The following is a 16,853-nucleotide window of genomic DNA, read 5'->3' on the forward strand; positions in this document are numbered from 1 at the left end:
CATCTACTTTAACACAGGTTCTTCCTCTTAGAAATCCTGGTCGCGGTGATCTCGAATTTGAACTTTGAAGTCCGAAGTAGTAGTAGTACTGCCGCAGTATTACAACTTCGGACTCAGGCTTCAAACCCCTGATAACCATGACTCGGATACCCGCGGGCCGCCAGTGGGTGCAAGCCGAAATGAGTGCGCGCAAATCAGCCTGAGAATGAACCTGTACAAGCAAAAAAAGTGCAAACAAGCTAGAATGACTCTGAATAAGCCAGACGAACATCGCCCGTACCACTTACGGTCGTTTACGGTTACGGTGTACCCGTACACCGTATCTGTAAACTTCAAGTTGGAACGTTGACGGCACGGGTACGGCTGCCAGCCCTACTCCCACTGTTCCTGCAATCATTCCTCATCTCTCCGCGCTCTATCTTTTTCTCGGCAGTTTAGCTCCGAGCCTAGTTTGACAGTGGCTGGCCTGTGCAACGGGCAGCTGCCGTTCGAGAACCTCAGGAGGTGAATAGGCTGACTCGGATCACTGCTGCGGTTCTGCAATTTGACGTGTTTCTCTGGACACGCGCCGCATTCTAAAAGTGTTTTTTTTTTCAACGGGAGGGCCTGTGAATCCACCCTGACTAGGAAAGTCATGTTTAGTGCGCCTTCCTTCCTTGATATGCACGTGCGACTACTATATAGCAACCTTATACTCACAACTGCCTACGCTTGCCTTATCACTGTGAGACCTCAGCGCAAGATTGATTCGAATTCGGTTCTAGCTCGTTTCAGCGTGTCGAGTATGCGTTAGTGCGCAGCATTAATTTACAAACCACTCGTGTTATTATCACGCTTGCGGCGAACTCATATCTTACCACCAATTGCATCTCTAAAGTGGCCGGTGGGAAGGGCCGACTGATGCGGGGCCCCATCATTCATGAATTGATGATCGGAGGTTCAACGTTCAGCGCTGGTTCAGCGGACTAGAAGATAATAAAGTACACTCTTAATAGATTGGATATAAAAAATTGAATTTTGCAAGGTACAATATTTTGATATTCGTAATATACATCACTATTGTAACGTTTTCAAGACGAAAGTTGTCTTTCCAAAGGTGTACTAGATAGTCCCACGAGTCCGTGTGTCCCAAGAGTCCGCGCATCAACTCTAGCACACGCAATTCTGCACAGAATCCTTATGTATGGTATAGTCAAGTTCCCCCTAGCGTAATACATAGTGTGGTATTTTTTATTTGAAGAAAACCGAAGTAGATCTCGTCCTATGGCGAAATTATTGGTGCTGGAGGGCAATTTTGTGCATAGAAGGCTCACTATGAAGGTCAGCTCACCTCATAAAATTCTGGAATGTGGTGTGATGGTTATACATGATGAGGAAATACCAAAACAAATTTCTCCGGGGCTACATGCTTGTCAGGATCATCTGTGATAAAAGAAATATGCCCCAGACGTGACAATCTATGCAAAGCGTTACATTGAGACTGTGTAAATCAAAACTCCGCAATGCCGAAATGCGGCACAAAAACACCAATGCAAAATTGAAGTCCCCAACGGCTGCATGGTCAAGTCCAAACAGCTGCGCGAGGCTCAAGAAGAAAAAGTCAAGAAGGCCTGCGCAAAGCTTTGGGAAGATCAGCGAGCTGGTAACACACCAAACATCAGGAGAACAGCAACTTACTATGGTATTCCCGAGAGTACTCTTCGTGGCCGCTTTCGTGGTGTTCGTCCAATTCACTGGCCTTTATGGTCGTCTCCATCGCGGGCAGAAACGCGTGCATGCGAGCATGATTGATGAAAACATTGCACCGGCAGTGTCCGAATCACTTCAAATTGAACATCCTGCAATTCGTCGTCAACTCAACGACCGTTCGACGGGCTTACCAGCGTCATCCTCATCCACTACTCCACATTATGTTCACGCGCTGTCAATGTCTGATCCTCCCTTGGCCGCTGTTCATTCTGGTGTTCAAGTTGCACCTACTTTACTTCCTCATGGACACCTGCATTATCCATTCTCTCCCCAGCATAATTTACATCATGCACCTAGCAACACACACTATCATACCGTTCCTCATCATTCTCTTCACAATTATCATATACCTGCACAAGCTACACCTTATTATTCACATTAGTTACTCTCGAGAGCCGAGATATAATACTATATATCTTACAATCACATAACTATTGCAATAGAATTGATTGCACGCTTCTACCGCGTCGTACAGATTGTTTCGTGTACCATTGCCTCTGACAGCGCGACGAACGGTGCGGACACTGATACGGAGTGCGAAAAGGCATGGCGGCAGACGTGTGACATGGTGTGACAAAGTGCGCGAACTCTAGGGAAAATGCACTTTTCTGCGCGGTAACCTTCCGCTGGACTCAACACGTCGAGATTCAAAAAAAAAACTAGCAGGTGCTGTACTTTCGATGTCACGCTATCGAGCTGTCAACTAATTAAATTTTCATGTTGATGCGTTGTGGAGTAATAGACGTTACGCCAAAATTGCGCGAACTCTAGTGGACATCTAGTAGATAGAATTACAAATTTTGATGTCGGTAGTTGCCGCTTTTGAGTGACTTACACTGTATAAAAAATTGAATTTTGCAAGGTACAATATTTTGATATTCGTAATATACATAACTAGTACTACAATATTCTTTACCACGTCGATGGCCCAAAGGTACCGTTAATAACGGCGTAAGACTTGCCTTTCCCATCTGCCGTATCCAGGAATACGTTGTTGCCCCACCATTTTGCGACGGTGTCCGCGCCGATAGTACCGTTCTTTGGGTACTGCAGGCAGAAGAAGACCAAGATAATAGAAACTGCGAGCCCAGAGTCGAGTGCAGCAGCCAGTACATCTGCGGGGCGTTAGCATGATGTCGTGGAGTGGAGGGGAAAGATACGTACAATTGTACTTTGTCCACCATGAGAAATGGCGGCGGCGGATAACATACTGGAATATGAAACCGACGATTGCCCAAGGCACGAAATTGACAGCAGTTGCCGGTGGTATGGTGCCCGTTCCTGTGAATATTACGGGGAAGCTATGCGCTCATTGTTAGTCCTCGAGTGCAAGTAAAGTGGATGGACACAAACTTGATGTAACGGATGATACTGTTCGGCCACTTGAGGGAAATGATCCAAGCGGCGAAAGGGCAAAGCGCGCCAACGAGGAAGAACCAGAGGAGGCCGCTGTACATTTGGCCAGGGGAAAACTGACGCCGAGGGCCAATGACACCCCACTACCAGACCATCTTGAATAAACAAAAACACACAACAAAGATCAAACTAAAACTTACGATGATGGATGCAGTGCCGAACACTTGAGTGCTGGGGCAAATAAAACCATCACGCTGTGTCGTGCTGCATATGTCCTCGATATTGCTGAACATCCAAGCTTGCACGGCGAGCTGCACGGTTCCGGCGATAGCAGCTGCGCTGACCTGTGCAAAGAACATTGTGCGAGGAGGGATTTTCATGTAGTGACCGAGTTTGAAGTCCTGGGCGAATTGCAACGCTTGTGCCATGGTAATGTAACCCCATGTCTAGATAGGCGCGTCAGCGACTGCACCAGACAACGTAAGGATTCTCCCTGCCTTGAAAAGCATCATTGCCAATGGGCGTCCAGGGATAGCGTATCCAACGACCAACTCCGTAATAACATTCAGACCAACTTGTTGATTCGTGATAGCTTGAATCATGCCAATGGGGATGATGTAGAGGAAAGCAATTAAAAGTGCGAGAACGAAGCCCCACACCGGAAACTGGGTAGGCCAGACTTCAATGACAATGATACCGAAAACGAACATGACCACGAAGATGACGAGGTACCACCACTCTGGAACCTGACGGTACCTGGCCATGAGACGTGCATGAATGTCCGGCTGTTCCTCGATCGAGCGACGCGACTGGGCCCAGATCTGCTTGCGGAAGAAGAGGATGGCGTGCGTAACGGTGGCAGTGATTGACGCAAATGATAGACCGTAAGACACTGCGAAAGTCGTCGATAGGAACAGAGGGCTGTATGAGTCATATGCCGTAGCATTGAATGTGCCATCGCTACCCAGAATTGCAGTGACATTATAGGAGGCACCGGTGTTATCGTATGACGTGCGAGACAGGATAGGGAGGAATGTAGAATACCAGGTATTAGTATAGTAAAGGATCGGGGTAAGGATCCAGAAAAAGAACACGAAACCACCGAGAATGTTAGCCTCGCTCCACCATGGAGTCGCGAGTGGGTTGACAACGTAAGTAATTTGGGCCCAGTCGAACGTGATCATGCTCATGCCAAGGCCACTTTCATAGCCGAAGAGTTGGTTGACGACGACGTTATTTGGAGCGATCCAGCACACCCAGCTGAAGAAGCTAAGGGCTTGGAATAGATAACCTGGGACGAAGTACCATGCACATCCTGCGCAGAAGACATAAAGGAAGAAACGTTCTCTTGAAATACCACCGCGATTGCCTATACCAGCGTATGATTGTGCATGGAGGGTGTTAAATAGAGCGCACGTGACCAAGTTTGTGGGCCAAACTGATTATTATTTTAGTGTCGATTCTCTCGATGTATTAGGCAGGACTCACTCATGGAGGGAGGAAGAACTAGAAAGCGACGCATAATGCCACCCAGTGAGAAGCCAATGAGCTGGGTAGACATGACCAACATCCATTGATCTATGGTGATATCAGACTCAATAAGATATCGATCAAACTTTGGACACACAGCTGAAGTTGAAAGTTTGACCGTAGAAGACTCTCTGCACCGCAACGATGTCGGTCTGGCAAGACGATATTAATTGTGTTGATGAAAAGATGAGCAACCACACGTACGGCATATGCAGATTGCCATCCGACAGTAGCCATGATCGTGATCAAAACGTGCTCCTTGATGGTGAATGGTCCGGGGTTCAAGCGAACGCCGAATACTGAAACATTGGGCACGACAGCTGCCCAAAGACGACCCATGGGAAAAGCCAAGAGTTGTGCTACCATGCCGGTAACACTGACAGAAGGGTATCGGAAAAAAAAGAACTGGTTCAAGCCAGGGACAATGATAACCCAGAAAAAGCCTGGCTTGTGATCAGGTATATGATTTCTAGGGAATTTTTTGTGGACTCACCCATAGCCCATGCTCGAAAAGTGCTAACGGGTATGGACATGTCGTCGGTGTTGGATACGGCTGATCGGACCTCAGGATAAGGAGAGTCATCCTCTGAATAGTTGAGTGATGAGAGTGAATTTTAGTGAAGGAGATGATGGGCTGACCTAAAACGCCAGCTATGGCTTCTTCCTTGTCGATATTTGGGTCATCAAAATCGGCAAGGAGTAGAGGACCGACTGCAGCTAAAGGTTTGAGGTGAGTATGGATAGAAGGATGTAGTAGAAATGAACTGACGGGCTGCTTTTTCGGAGTCATTCTTGTCGATTGAGCCACTGGTGCTCGACTGGCCAGCGTAAACCGACATGATGAAGAAGAAGGACGAACGGCCGAGATATACCCATGGTGATGATTCCGGCTTTTGTACGGTTCTGGCAAGTATGTAAGTGAAAAGTAAGATTCGACAACGCATGGGACATGACGGTAAATGTAAATCCGTATTTGGAAACTGGACCTCCCGCCGGCCGCCGATCTCGTTGAACGTTATGTAAGAATGTTAGATTGTTCGGGTACCAGCAAGATGTAACTCACCAGTACCCCATATCATCGTCCCCTGTGGGGCCTTTTTGGCACGTATTCATTGGTCGATAACACTCACTGCAGGTGGGGTAGCTCCTGGTCATAAACGCATTTGAATTTTGATGGCGACTTCCTCGGATCACCTCCATGTGACTCGCGCATCGGTACTTTCACAAAGCACATGCTCAGTCGTTCTTAAAAATAGATTGATGAGGACCACTGAGCGTTCATTTTGGATAATCGCCTGGCAGATTTGTTTCCCCTGCGATAGACGGTCCTAGGTCGGGTATTTCATGAACTCGTGGCAAGATAATCGTATCTCTCCGCCATCAAACAGGCCCTCTTCTACAATATAATCGGCCATTAAAATAACAACACCTTTCGTCAGGCTGTGGTTTGATTAAAGATGTACTTTGAAAGACAATGTGTACATACATCATTTATGTAATATCCCTTCTCGCTGTCCTTATATTTTCGGTTGAAACGCCCCTGGCCGAGAGACGTGCTGCGGATCTGAATCACCTCGAGTTAGGTACTAGTACTACAAGCACTACGTATACAGATGGCGAGATATTGCGACTTCGAGATTTGACTCGGATCTTAAAATAGAGGCCATCTAGTACAAAGTACTGGATCACCTGGAGTCCTTGTTTTCGTGTATTTGTATCTACTTCCAGCTCCTCGGTCCGAAACTCGAACCGTCTGATATTACATCTCGCCGAGCTGCGGTATAATTTCGAATCCTCATGGATTTCTCCTGGTCCAGTGAGTTGTTTCATGATCATCAATTTGCGATCGTCGACGACCCTTGTGTACAGCTCCTCTTCGGCGGAATGCTCACTAACTTGCCTTTAATTCCAAACGAAATATATCTTGCAATTTTTGAGTGCATAACACCAACAGATCACCCACTGGAAAGGCAATACATTAAAACATTCTCAGCCCTCGCACTGGTGTGCCGTTTTTTCTGCTCCGTTGCGTTGCCGCGTCTCTTCGAACATGTTACATTTTCGGGCTATGTGACGAACGGTAACAGGATGCGGCGCAAGACCAAATGGGCCAGACAAATCGCGGCAAATACTAAGTCGGCCAAGTCGATCGCACTATACGTCAAGGAGTGCAATTTCAAATTTTGGTTTTTTACAAGGGGCCCAGGTGGCTCCTCCTTTCGTTCACGACGCTATGTTGCAAAGCACTGGCGCGCATGTCGAACATACGAAAAGTGGTCTTCTCTATGTCTTTTCTGATAAAAGATCATTGGGATGCGCTAGCAGAATTGAAGCAGCTCGACGTCCTTGAGTTTTACATTTGCTCCTTCATAGAAGATCCGCCTGATAAAGAATTGACCGTTCGCACCGTCAAGCTCGTTGATACAAGACGCTCTTTAACTACCTTCACCCTTCGCCCAATCGCAACTACTTCCATGCGCTCGCTCACTGCAGATGATGTAGAGGCAGTCCTGAAGATCGTGGCCTTTCGTCAGCTTGCCATCGACAATTTGGTTCTTAATCAAGCAATTTTTGACGTGGAACCACTACTTCAAGTGTTTCGGCATCTGCCTGACCTCCAAAGCTTAAGTTTTGGGCTCAAAGGAAATGCAGCCCCTTCGCTCCTCATCAGCAAGCTTTCACTGAAAAAGCTCTTCACTCGCTTGCATTCTCTCACTATAAAGGTGGTTGATGATTGGGAAGTTGTGCCGCGGCACGATTTTGAGATGGTACGCTTTGTCTTGCATGTACTGCCACCTCCCCGACTCATCTTCGCGACAGCTGGTATCTGCTCTTTGTGATGGACCTGGTACTCTTCCTAGCTTGCAGGAACTCAACATTTCAGATGATGGATCGACAACAGCGCTCGATATCATCTCTGACCGCTTGAACGGGACAATAATCCCTGCATTTCCCAATATGAGGTGCATCAATGTTGATAATGGTTTCATACGCTTGGAAGAAGGTGACTGGAAAGTACACTACTTTAAATAGGATGACGTTGGGAGTTGGTAATTTCAGGACTCGTCAGGAGCATATGGTATAGGGCAATACATTTTGTCTTTGAATATTCATTGTGCCCAGTCTAATGTTACAGGCTATTCAAACCATGCGAGAGCGTCCCCCGCTTGAACACTTGCTCCTTCCCTAATCCCTTTACCGAAGCTTTTCACCACCTTTCCAACATTTTCTTCTCCTGCAAGAATATTGATCTCGGTCTTCATTGCTTCGAGGATGACCAGAATATCATCAGCAGATTGTATGACATCTCCAGGCCGGCATTTGATCTTCCAAATTGATGCTGATATAGAAGAAGTGACACTCGTGCTACCAGGTCCAAAGTCTGCGGACGAATCAGTCGAAATTATCTCGATATCCGAACGCTACCCGAGCGTACCTGTATCATCCACCAATAACATAGGCGGGGCTTTCATGGCTTTCTGTGCTTGCCATTCACGCAACAGTTCAGTCTCCCTTGCAACATCGCCTGGAATCAAAAGATTGTAGCTTATCGTTCGACACCCTCACTTACCGTGCTTCCTCTCTTGCTGTTCCTTCAGCCTGTTTCCGCTTAAACTCCGCAACGTCATGTTGTATACTGTCAGTGAACGTGATGTACGATGCCATGGAAAAGACCGCTGGTTCGATCTATCACCGCATCATCTTGTCACCAATAATTCACCAGCGCCAGAGGTACCACATGCCTTGAATTTGTACTGTCCAGCATTAAATTCCTGTTCAATCTTCGTGACATGTCAGGTCAGAAATACCAAAGCTTCCGGCGAAATAGACGGACTTCGAGATAGCGTTCCTCGCTGACGGGATCGAAGAGGACCTTGTGACGTTAGTAAAGAAGCGAACAACGGATGCATTGACCAGGCACTCTACCTGGTCAAATGGCTGAAGCAGCCACGGTCGATCGGAGGCAAAATCAGGTCCCTTTCCCCACGTCTGCCAAGCTGGAAGCGTGCGCCCAAACAGCTGATACCCTCCAGGCGAGACAACCGGATAAATGGCAGCCACGGGACCAGCGATACCGACCGCTCCCTGCCACAATTTGACATTATCGCCCATGTGATTTCTTTCGGATCGACGAAACTCACATTTGGAGTGTATGTTCGTGAAGGGTTCATTTTCTGCCCGACCAGGCGGCACCGCGGGTCGATCTGCTCTATTGTTAACAACAACGACAATCATTCCGTTGACATCGCCTCACCGGAACTAAGAAAGGACATGCTAAATAAAATCCGACGCCAAAAACGAGCTTTGGTTTTATTTTAAGCGCCGAAATACGATTGTTCATAAGGGCACGTACCCAAGCAGAATCCATCAGTTTCTGAAGCGCCTCATCGACACCACCCTCCAGACCATTATTTCGCGCGAGGTAATCGATATTGCTGGGTAAGTAAACCGCGCTATTTCTGGATGTTTGCATGTATCGCTGCAATGCATCGCGACACCATCGATCGTCGAGTACGATCGGGAACGTGATTTTGCGCCCGGAGAAATGGAGGTCTGATGCGGAATCTGGCAATGAACGTTCCGTGTTTAATAGGATGGCGAGTACATCATCCTGGCAGATCACCGATGGATCATAATGGCACTGAATAGCGACTCCGATCAGAACCAGATCCTCGCTATAAAAGGAAACGCACCATCGTGGAGCGAATGCATGGCGCAAACGTCCACATGCCTTTAATCTTTCTCTTACGCACTTCCGATTCTAGCGCGTGTATGCGCGCTCGAAGAACGAAATCTAGATGCATATCTCCATATTCTACCAGAATAGCAGAGTCACCAGCCTAATCAGGCGTTAGATGTGACGGCCACCACGCGATCAGTGGCGAACGTACCTGCCGGAACGTTACAACAGGTCTCAGACTTCCTGGCAAATTTCTGTGCAGGATTCCGGATAATTCCCTACTTTCCAAAGCACCGTCTGCAAAGTCCATGTCTGGTTGACATCCGGCGACAACGGCCTGCACAGCCTCGATCCATTTGAGCTGAGCTCTCATACAAGCTTGCGCATCCTGCCATGAAATCTTGCGAAAGGTCACCGTACTACCAGGGCTCAATTGCCCCAGCTTCCACCTATGGGTACCGATGAGTAGGCCTCACCTGATTTAGAAAGTCGCCTACCTTTCCCCAGTTGCAACGGTACACAGGCAGACATACCCGCCCATGTCTGGTCCTTCGTTCGTCAAGATGACGGGCGTGTCTCCATTGACGTTAATCGTCCCTAACGCATATCCGTTATCTAGAATATTACTTGGGTGAGATCCACCCTCGCCACCAGTGTTACGGGCCCAATCTATGCTTTGATCGCTCTCCAGCCGTATCCCCATTCTGTTACTTGATGAACCAATAGACCACTTCGTCGAGTAAAACTTGGTGTTTCCTTCACGCGTCAAAATTTCCTCATCGTCATGTGGTCCAGCCAAGACTCGAACGACCCAATCTTGAGGATAAACCGGGATAAGGTTTGGGGGAAGTAAGAAGGCCACTGGACTTGTTTCATCTTGCTCTAATGATGATTGCGAACCTAAAGAAAGTTGATCGCCGACTCTAAGCGATCTTCCCTGAGGGTATAGTGAGCAGAAGTTAAACTTTGACTAGAACTCGGAGCACCTGATAGCCTCCAAGGCCCATCGACGTTGACTTAGATCCAAGATAATCTGGCACTTCAGGGAAACCACCTCTGACTGCTAGATATACTCTGAACCCAGGACCTAGCGGGCCCGCAATATCAAGGATCGCATTTTCGGGGACGACGAGGCGAGCCCACATCGAAACCTGCTCTCCGTTGATCTTGACAGTTGCCGGCCTGCCGGTTATCGCTACATTAGCGAAACAGTGGAATTTCAGCTTGCATCCGGCGCCGGGAAGGACGACGATCTCCAATGCTTCCGTCTCCGGTGTGTTACCAGTAAGTATATTGGCTGCGCTGAAAGCCCGAGAGTCCATGGGGCCGCTTTGCGGGATGCCTAGCCCGATACGCCTGCCGGGTAGGTCTTGGATAGTCATCTCAATACCAGCTGATAGGACAGTGAATGCGCTTCGAAATCAATAAGTCAGCTGGTTGTTTGGGTCGTATCCAACTGCGCGCACCTTGGGGAGAAATCAAAGTGATCTAAAAATCTTGTTGTAGCCTTCCCTTCTCTAAAGATAGTGCTGTCACATATTGAAGCGAGGTAGACCAGGTTGTTCGGCGGGCCAAAGACTTTGCAGGCTTTCAATACTTGAAGCATTCGGGAAACTGCTTGCTCTCGTGTTGAACCGGTCACGATTAATTTACATAGCAAAGAGTCGAAGAATTGGGTCACTTCCGTTCCCGTCGATACCTGCAAAGTTTACATTTGAAGGCATAGTGCTGAACACAGAGCGACATGCGTACCCAGCTGTCAACACGAAGCCATTCTTCATTTGGAAATTCCACGAACTGTAGGATGCCTGGACTGGGTTTGAAGCCTTCTGAGGGGTTTTCACAATAGACTCTGGCTTCGATGGCGTGGATACGAGATTCAACAAGGTTTTTGTCATAGATAGCTTGCGTCATGCTTTGGTTCGTATGATCAAGACCTCTCGCTTCGGACCGCTGCGCGATTCCTTGTGCTATCATCATTTCTACGAGGTCCAGACCAGGATGTATAGCCTCTGTGATGGCATGCTCGACCTGCATGCAATTAGAGGACGTGTTTCCCGACGTTGGTCACAACTCCACGCACCTGGATACGTGTATTCATTTCAAGAAAGAAAAACTCTCCCGACTCATCGTCCACCAAGAATTCTACGGTACCTGGCTTGCAATAAGTAAAATACGACGATCGATCATTATAGGCTATCCAACCTGCAGATGCATATTTGATAGCTCTGCACAGCTTCACGGCTGCATCACACATATCTTCGCGAAGACCTGTGAAATATCATCACACGGTACTTCATCCAACTTTCTTGATGACTTACCTGAATGACCTGCGACGAATGGACTCGGGGTCTCTTCCACAACCTTCTGATGTCTCCTTTGAACACTGCATTCCCTCTCCCCCATATGTACCACGTCGCCCAGTCCATTACCGAACACCTGTTATGCCGAAATGCAGCACAGAGTGAATTGGAACTTTACAAATACTGACCTGTATTTCGATATGGCGTGCTGCAGGGTAGTATCGTTCGATAAAAACTCCTCCATTACGAAACAGTGACTGGGGAATGTACATTCAGCTTCGATGGCAAGTGTGTCGACCATCGTACTTACAGTTGCCCTTTCTTGAGCGCTGATAAAGCTCTTGTAGAGGTCATCGCCATGTTGACAAACAAGAAGGCCCATGCCGCCTCCCCCTGCTGTCGCTTTCAGAATCACAGGAAAACCAATTGTATTTGCTATGTTTAGGGCCTCATCGAGAGTATTTACAAGTCCTTGGGAGCCTGGAACGAGTCGCAAGCCAGCATTCAAAGCAATACGCCGGGCTTCGTGTTTCAGACCCATAATCCGAATAACGTCTGGTTGAGGACCGAGCCAAATCATCCCGGCTGCCTCTACAGAAAGAGCAAATTCTTCATTCTCCGAGAGGAATCCATAACCTGGATGAACCATGGTAACGCGATACTGCTTGCATATCGAGATAATGATAGCGCTCGATAGATAGAGCTTCGATTCTGATGCTTGTTGCTGTTGGTCGCTGGCGCGATTCTGCAAATGAGCGGCTTCGTCTGCGATGGCAACGTGAGGGGAGAGGGCGTCTGACGAGGTGTAAATGGCTACTGTTGCTATACCCAGTCGTTGAGCGGTTCGAATGATTCGAACAGCGATCTCTCCTCTGTTTGCGACTAATAGCTTGTGACTAGCATATTCGCTATCGGGCAACATGTTAGTAGTGGTGATATCGGGACGGGTTTCTCTCCATACCATGATTCCAGGCATTATATATACCAACCTGTCAGAGACCGTCTGAGTTGAGTCTGATAAGGGCCATTTAAAGCTGGGCACACCGACATCATGTGTTCAAGCATAAAACGCGATTAGAGTCTGGTGTTTGGGTGTGTTATAATTAGTCTCAGGTTACCAAATGATAGGGAACTAACATTCTTTCTTATGACTATACCTACCACTCGAATCATGCCAATCAGCAATAACGGCTGATGGAATTACAAGAACCGAAAGAACCGTGTGTGACCAGGACTGACACAAACTACTGATGAAATTATAAGGACGGACTTGTCCGTGTTTTACAAGGATTTTCAAATCGGGAAACCATGTGAGCAGTGAGCACTGAGTTCTCTCTTTTTCTTTTCGCATCGCCTCTAAAGCGTAGACTGGTGACCAGTCCATCTTAGTTAATGTCGAGGCACATAGCTGAGCTGGGGAGAAAAAGAAAGTTGCGGCTGGTTGCAACTTGCTGGTACTCCAATCGAACTTGGATCAAATTTCAGGCTATGTTGCTTCATCAGGCAGGTACTTCGTTTATGCTGGCGTTGGGAGGCTCAAGAACTTCGATGCGGAGGCACGGAGCCTCAGCTGCACTGCCGTACATTGACGGTCACTTATTAAGTCAATGCCTCAGTGTCAAGCCAGCCACCCATCTTTTCCCCTCTTGATATTGTGAGCACCAGACAGACGGGCGGGCATGCAGAGACTTGTATGGGTCGCTCTCTTACTTCTATACCATGCACGTGCTGTCTTAGCGGCCGGTAATACGACATGTCTTAGTGGTCAACTGGACTGGTACACAACCGCAGTCGGTGAAACGCCCTGTAAGTCATTACAGCATTTGAAGTGATTGAAAAGATAAATTGCTGAAAGTCAGGCGCGACATATCAGCAGCTTCGACAAATATGCAACAGTGCTTGTGAGTGTCTCCAAGCCTCTCTTTTGGCATGCACTGACACGCATAGCAAACAGACGTGGTTGGAAATTTCAGTTCGACCACCCCCGGTGATCGTTGCGATGATCAAGTCTGTAGGTCCTTTCTTATTGCGCCGATCTACTACGTTCCCTGAACTAATCATTAGCGGATTGCTGCTGCAATTCTGTCGCATTCGGATTGAGCATGCTCTGCATGAAGTAATTTATATTCTTCCCTTTCACGGCCCGCTTATAACAGTCATCTAAACATGCAGTTGCCAAGAAGATGCTGTCTCAGGCAATGTAGCTGGATTCGATGCCGGTAATATGAGTTAATTCTGTTTCAGCACGACGACTCACTTGTTCTGCAGCTCCTGGAACATACACTACTTATCTTGCTGGTTGTGGTCCTAGCGTCAATCACTCGTGAGTAAACTGGGATTGAGGGCAACGCACCCACTCACAATGTCATTTGGTACAATTTTAGGCTTCCAGCAGATATTCAACAAGCTGTGTGCAATGAGAACATCAAGATTGATAACTTTTTATACGATATCTATTGGTCCGATGGATCCTGGTAAGTTTCTATTTGACGCACTCAGTATTCGTCTGACTCTGAGCTAGGTTCTAGTGAGTTGAATATCAAAGGGGACATTAATTCAATCCTCACGATGACACAGTCGATGGACGGCCGATCATGCAACAGAGCAGCAGGCGATAAACAACAACAATACTTTCACGGTTTGCCCGAACCAAGTCTTGGCTTCGACATCCCTCCCCACATCTACAACGGTCAATACTGCAGCTGCAGCTGCCTCTGCCACTCTCACTAGTATTATCTCTGCATCGCCTTCCAGCTCTGGGAATACTACTTCAGTCACGGTGGCCTCATCTACTTCTAACTCAAAGACAGCCATCATCGGTGGTGCAGTAGGCGGCGTTGCGCTCACCATAATCGCCTTGCTCGGTGGTGCTTACTGTTATAGACGGAGTAAACGACCTCGTGTGATCCAGGATACGCCAACCGTGTTTCTGGGCCAGTCACGTGGTGTCCAGCCGATGTACGGAGCGTCCGTCGCGGATACTGAACCAGGTGCTTGTACTCGTCGTGTGTTCATTCAAGCACTCACAATATTCCCTAGCAGCCACTCAGAGACACAGTAGTTTAAGTCCAATTCGGCGGTCTAGTGCCAATTCTACTGTCCTGGTGACACATTCTTTGAGTCCCGAGCGGGTCCAGTCCTTCAACATGCTGACTGGCACGTCGTATCTTGTGAATGACAATCACTCTGAAGGTGTACTACACAGCCGAGAAAAATGATGCTGGCACGTTGATTCCCCCCGATGACGCGCCTGCAGAAAGACTTCCACCTCCGTATCATTCATCTTGGGTGTCCAGAAATGCACCACCAAGCAACTCAGACCCTATTGAAGGTAGCTTTGTTTCGTGGTGTTACACTCATTATGCTCACTGCACAGTCATATAGATCGAGTTCTGTTAAACCAAACTGTGGCTGAGCAACGAAATAGAAATACACCCAGGAGGTCTAAAAAGGTCGCAAGAGAAAATAGCAACCAGGTGGACTGCTTATAACTAAGCAAATGAGGTGCAGCATTATGTATTAACATTGTTCATCGTTCTGGACGTTCTCGCAGTTGCTCTTGTGATGCTTATACGCCAGTTTCATGATACCAATAGTTTTATCTTGAGATCATCGATATGAAACTTTTAGTTGTGTACGGTCCTCTCGAGGAGCCATGCATGTCCTATGGAGCATTACAATAGATGGAGCCAGGGGGATTAATTGCGTTATGTCCAAGTTTACTATCTGATATCGTATCAGGCTGCAGGAAGACGCCAATTGTTCTCTTCGGTTCGGAAACGATCGAATAGGGCATACTATTTACCTTGGTCACCAGTTGTCGATCGATGTCCCACGGGCCACGAGACTCGGAGTTTGGAGTCTGAAGCTTCTTACTCCCCTCCCACAACCGCAAACTACTCTACCGGTGGGTCATAGCTACTGTATGCAGCCGGCCGGTCATTGGACACGTTGCAGTCGTGCGACGGAACCTATACTCCCACTAGGTATATGATACTAGGCTTAATATTCCTAAACAGAACGAGAAGGTTGGTACCCTTTGACGAGAATTTTCACAGGTTCGAAACCGCTGCCATCTCGGCCCATTCTGGCGTTCCTCTTGCCCTAGCTAACACTGGACCCTTATCCCAAGAGACGCATGACTGCAGCAGGTACTAAGAGCGTTGTCTATCTCGTGACACTCTGCTGGACGCTCTAGCTTGGGCTGCACTTATTTAAGCCAGTCGCTAGGCACGCTCATTTCACGAGGTTGGGCTTGGGCGCGGGGCTTGAGCGCTGGGCGTTAAACGTTCAGCTTTTGTGATCGACCCAACCAAATCACTATATAATGTACAGTGTTCAAGCGACCTATTCCAATCTAACCACGATCAAACAGTCATCTCTCCCATTGAACATACAATCATGGTTTTCTATGCATATATAAAACATGTACGTCTAAAATTCATTCTTCGATGTCTGCGCTAAATCGTAATTAAGCTCACGGACAACTGGAGCTCTCGATATCTCATTACCTTCGCTAGCCGCGCAGTTGCCGATGAGTGGTGGCGTGCCGTGTCCACTTCCAACACTAGTTTCAAGGACGGCATTCAGCGTGTCGACGCCCAGTTCTATACCCATAACACAGGCCTGGCCAACGCCCCTGACTCTCTCACCACTACTGGGGTTGCGACTCAATTCCTTGGAAAGGTGTTTTTCACCTTGCTGAACGACTTGAATTTAGGTAGTCGCGGGTTGAACATCATCCCGCCACTTGATCATTTTGTAGACCACATTAGCGGGAACTCGTGAGTTAGTTTCTTACGGGCTGTTCGACATTTGGCTGATAGTGGCCTTACCAAAGTTTCTTCATTCGCTCTAAAGTCACTCCTTACGACTATTGGTACTATCCTCAATCGCGCAACGCGACAAACTCGGTCTATGTTTCGCGCACCGAACGCACTCGCTTCACTATTAGTCGCACCGACAGAGGTGCTGCAGGGACCATTATGATTGGCTCTGACAAGATCACCATCGGTTTGACCACCTTCAATTTGTTCGTTAACGTCGAGGTCACCATCGGTCAAGTAATTCTTTCACATGCTCCGTCGGAGTTGACATTTAGTGCACTTCTGAGCAACTTCACCGTTGGACCTACCTCGTTTATCAATGGTGAGAGCGTGAAGGAGCTCCTCCACAGTAGGAATGGAGAGGAGTGGGAACTCGCTTGAGCTGCTATTATTCGACACAAAGGTGTC

The 16,853-nt window shown here is 47.7% G+C and overlaps 1 protein-coding gene across 1 annotated transcript; it reads left to right on the forward strand.

The window, feature by feature from the left end:
- The first annotated feature begins 1,837 nt into the window (after positions 1-1,837).
- EDB93DRAFT_1187107 (uncharacterized protein) lies at positions 1,838-2,533 on the forward strand. The gene is made up of 2 exons (XM_041450839.1): positions 1,838-2,114; positions 2,171-2,533. Exons 1-2 carry the CDS (start codon positions 1,911-1,913, stop codon positions 2,321-2,323), a joined length of 357 nt encoding a protein of 118 aa, XP_041300911.1. The 5' UTR covers positions 1,838-1,910; the 3' UTR covers positions 2,324-2,533.
- Positions 2,534-16,853: the final 14,320 nt, after the last annotated feature.

Source organism: Suillus bovinus (assembly GCF_016758785.1).
Source record: "Suillus bovinus strain UH-Sbo-P2 chromosome Unknown EDB93scaffold_162, whole genome shotgun sequence".
NCBI classification, from domain to species: domain Eukaryota; kingdom Fungi; phylum Basidiomycota; class Agaricomycetes; order Boletales; family Suillaceae; genus Suillus; species Suillus bovinus.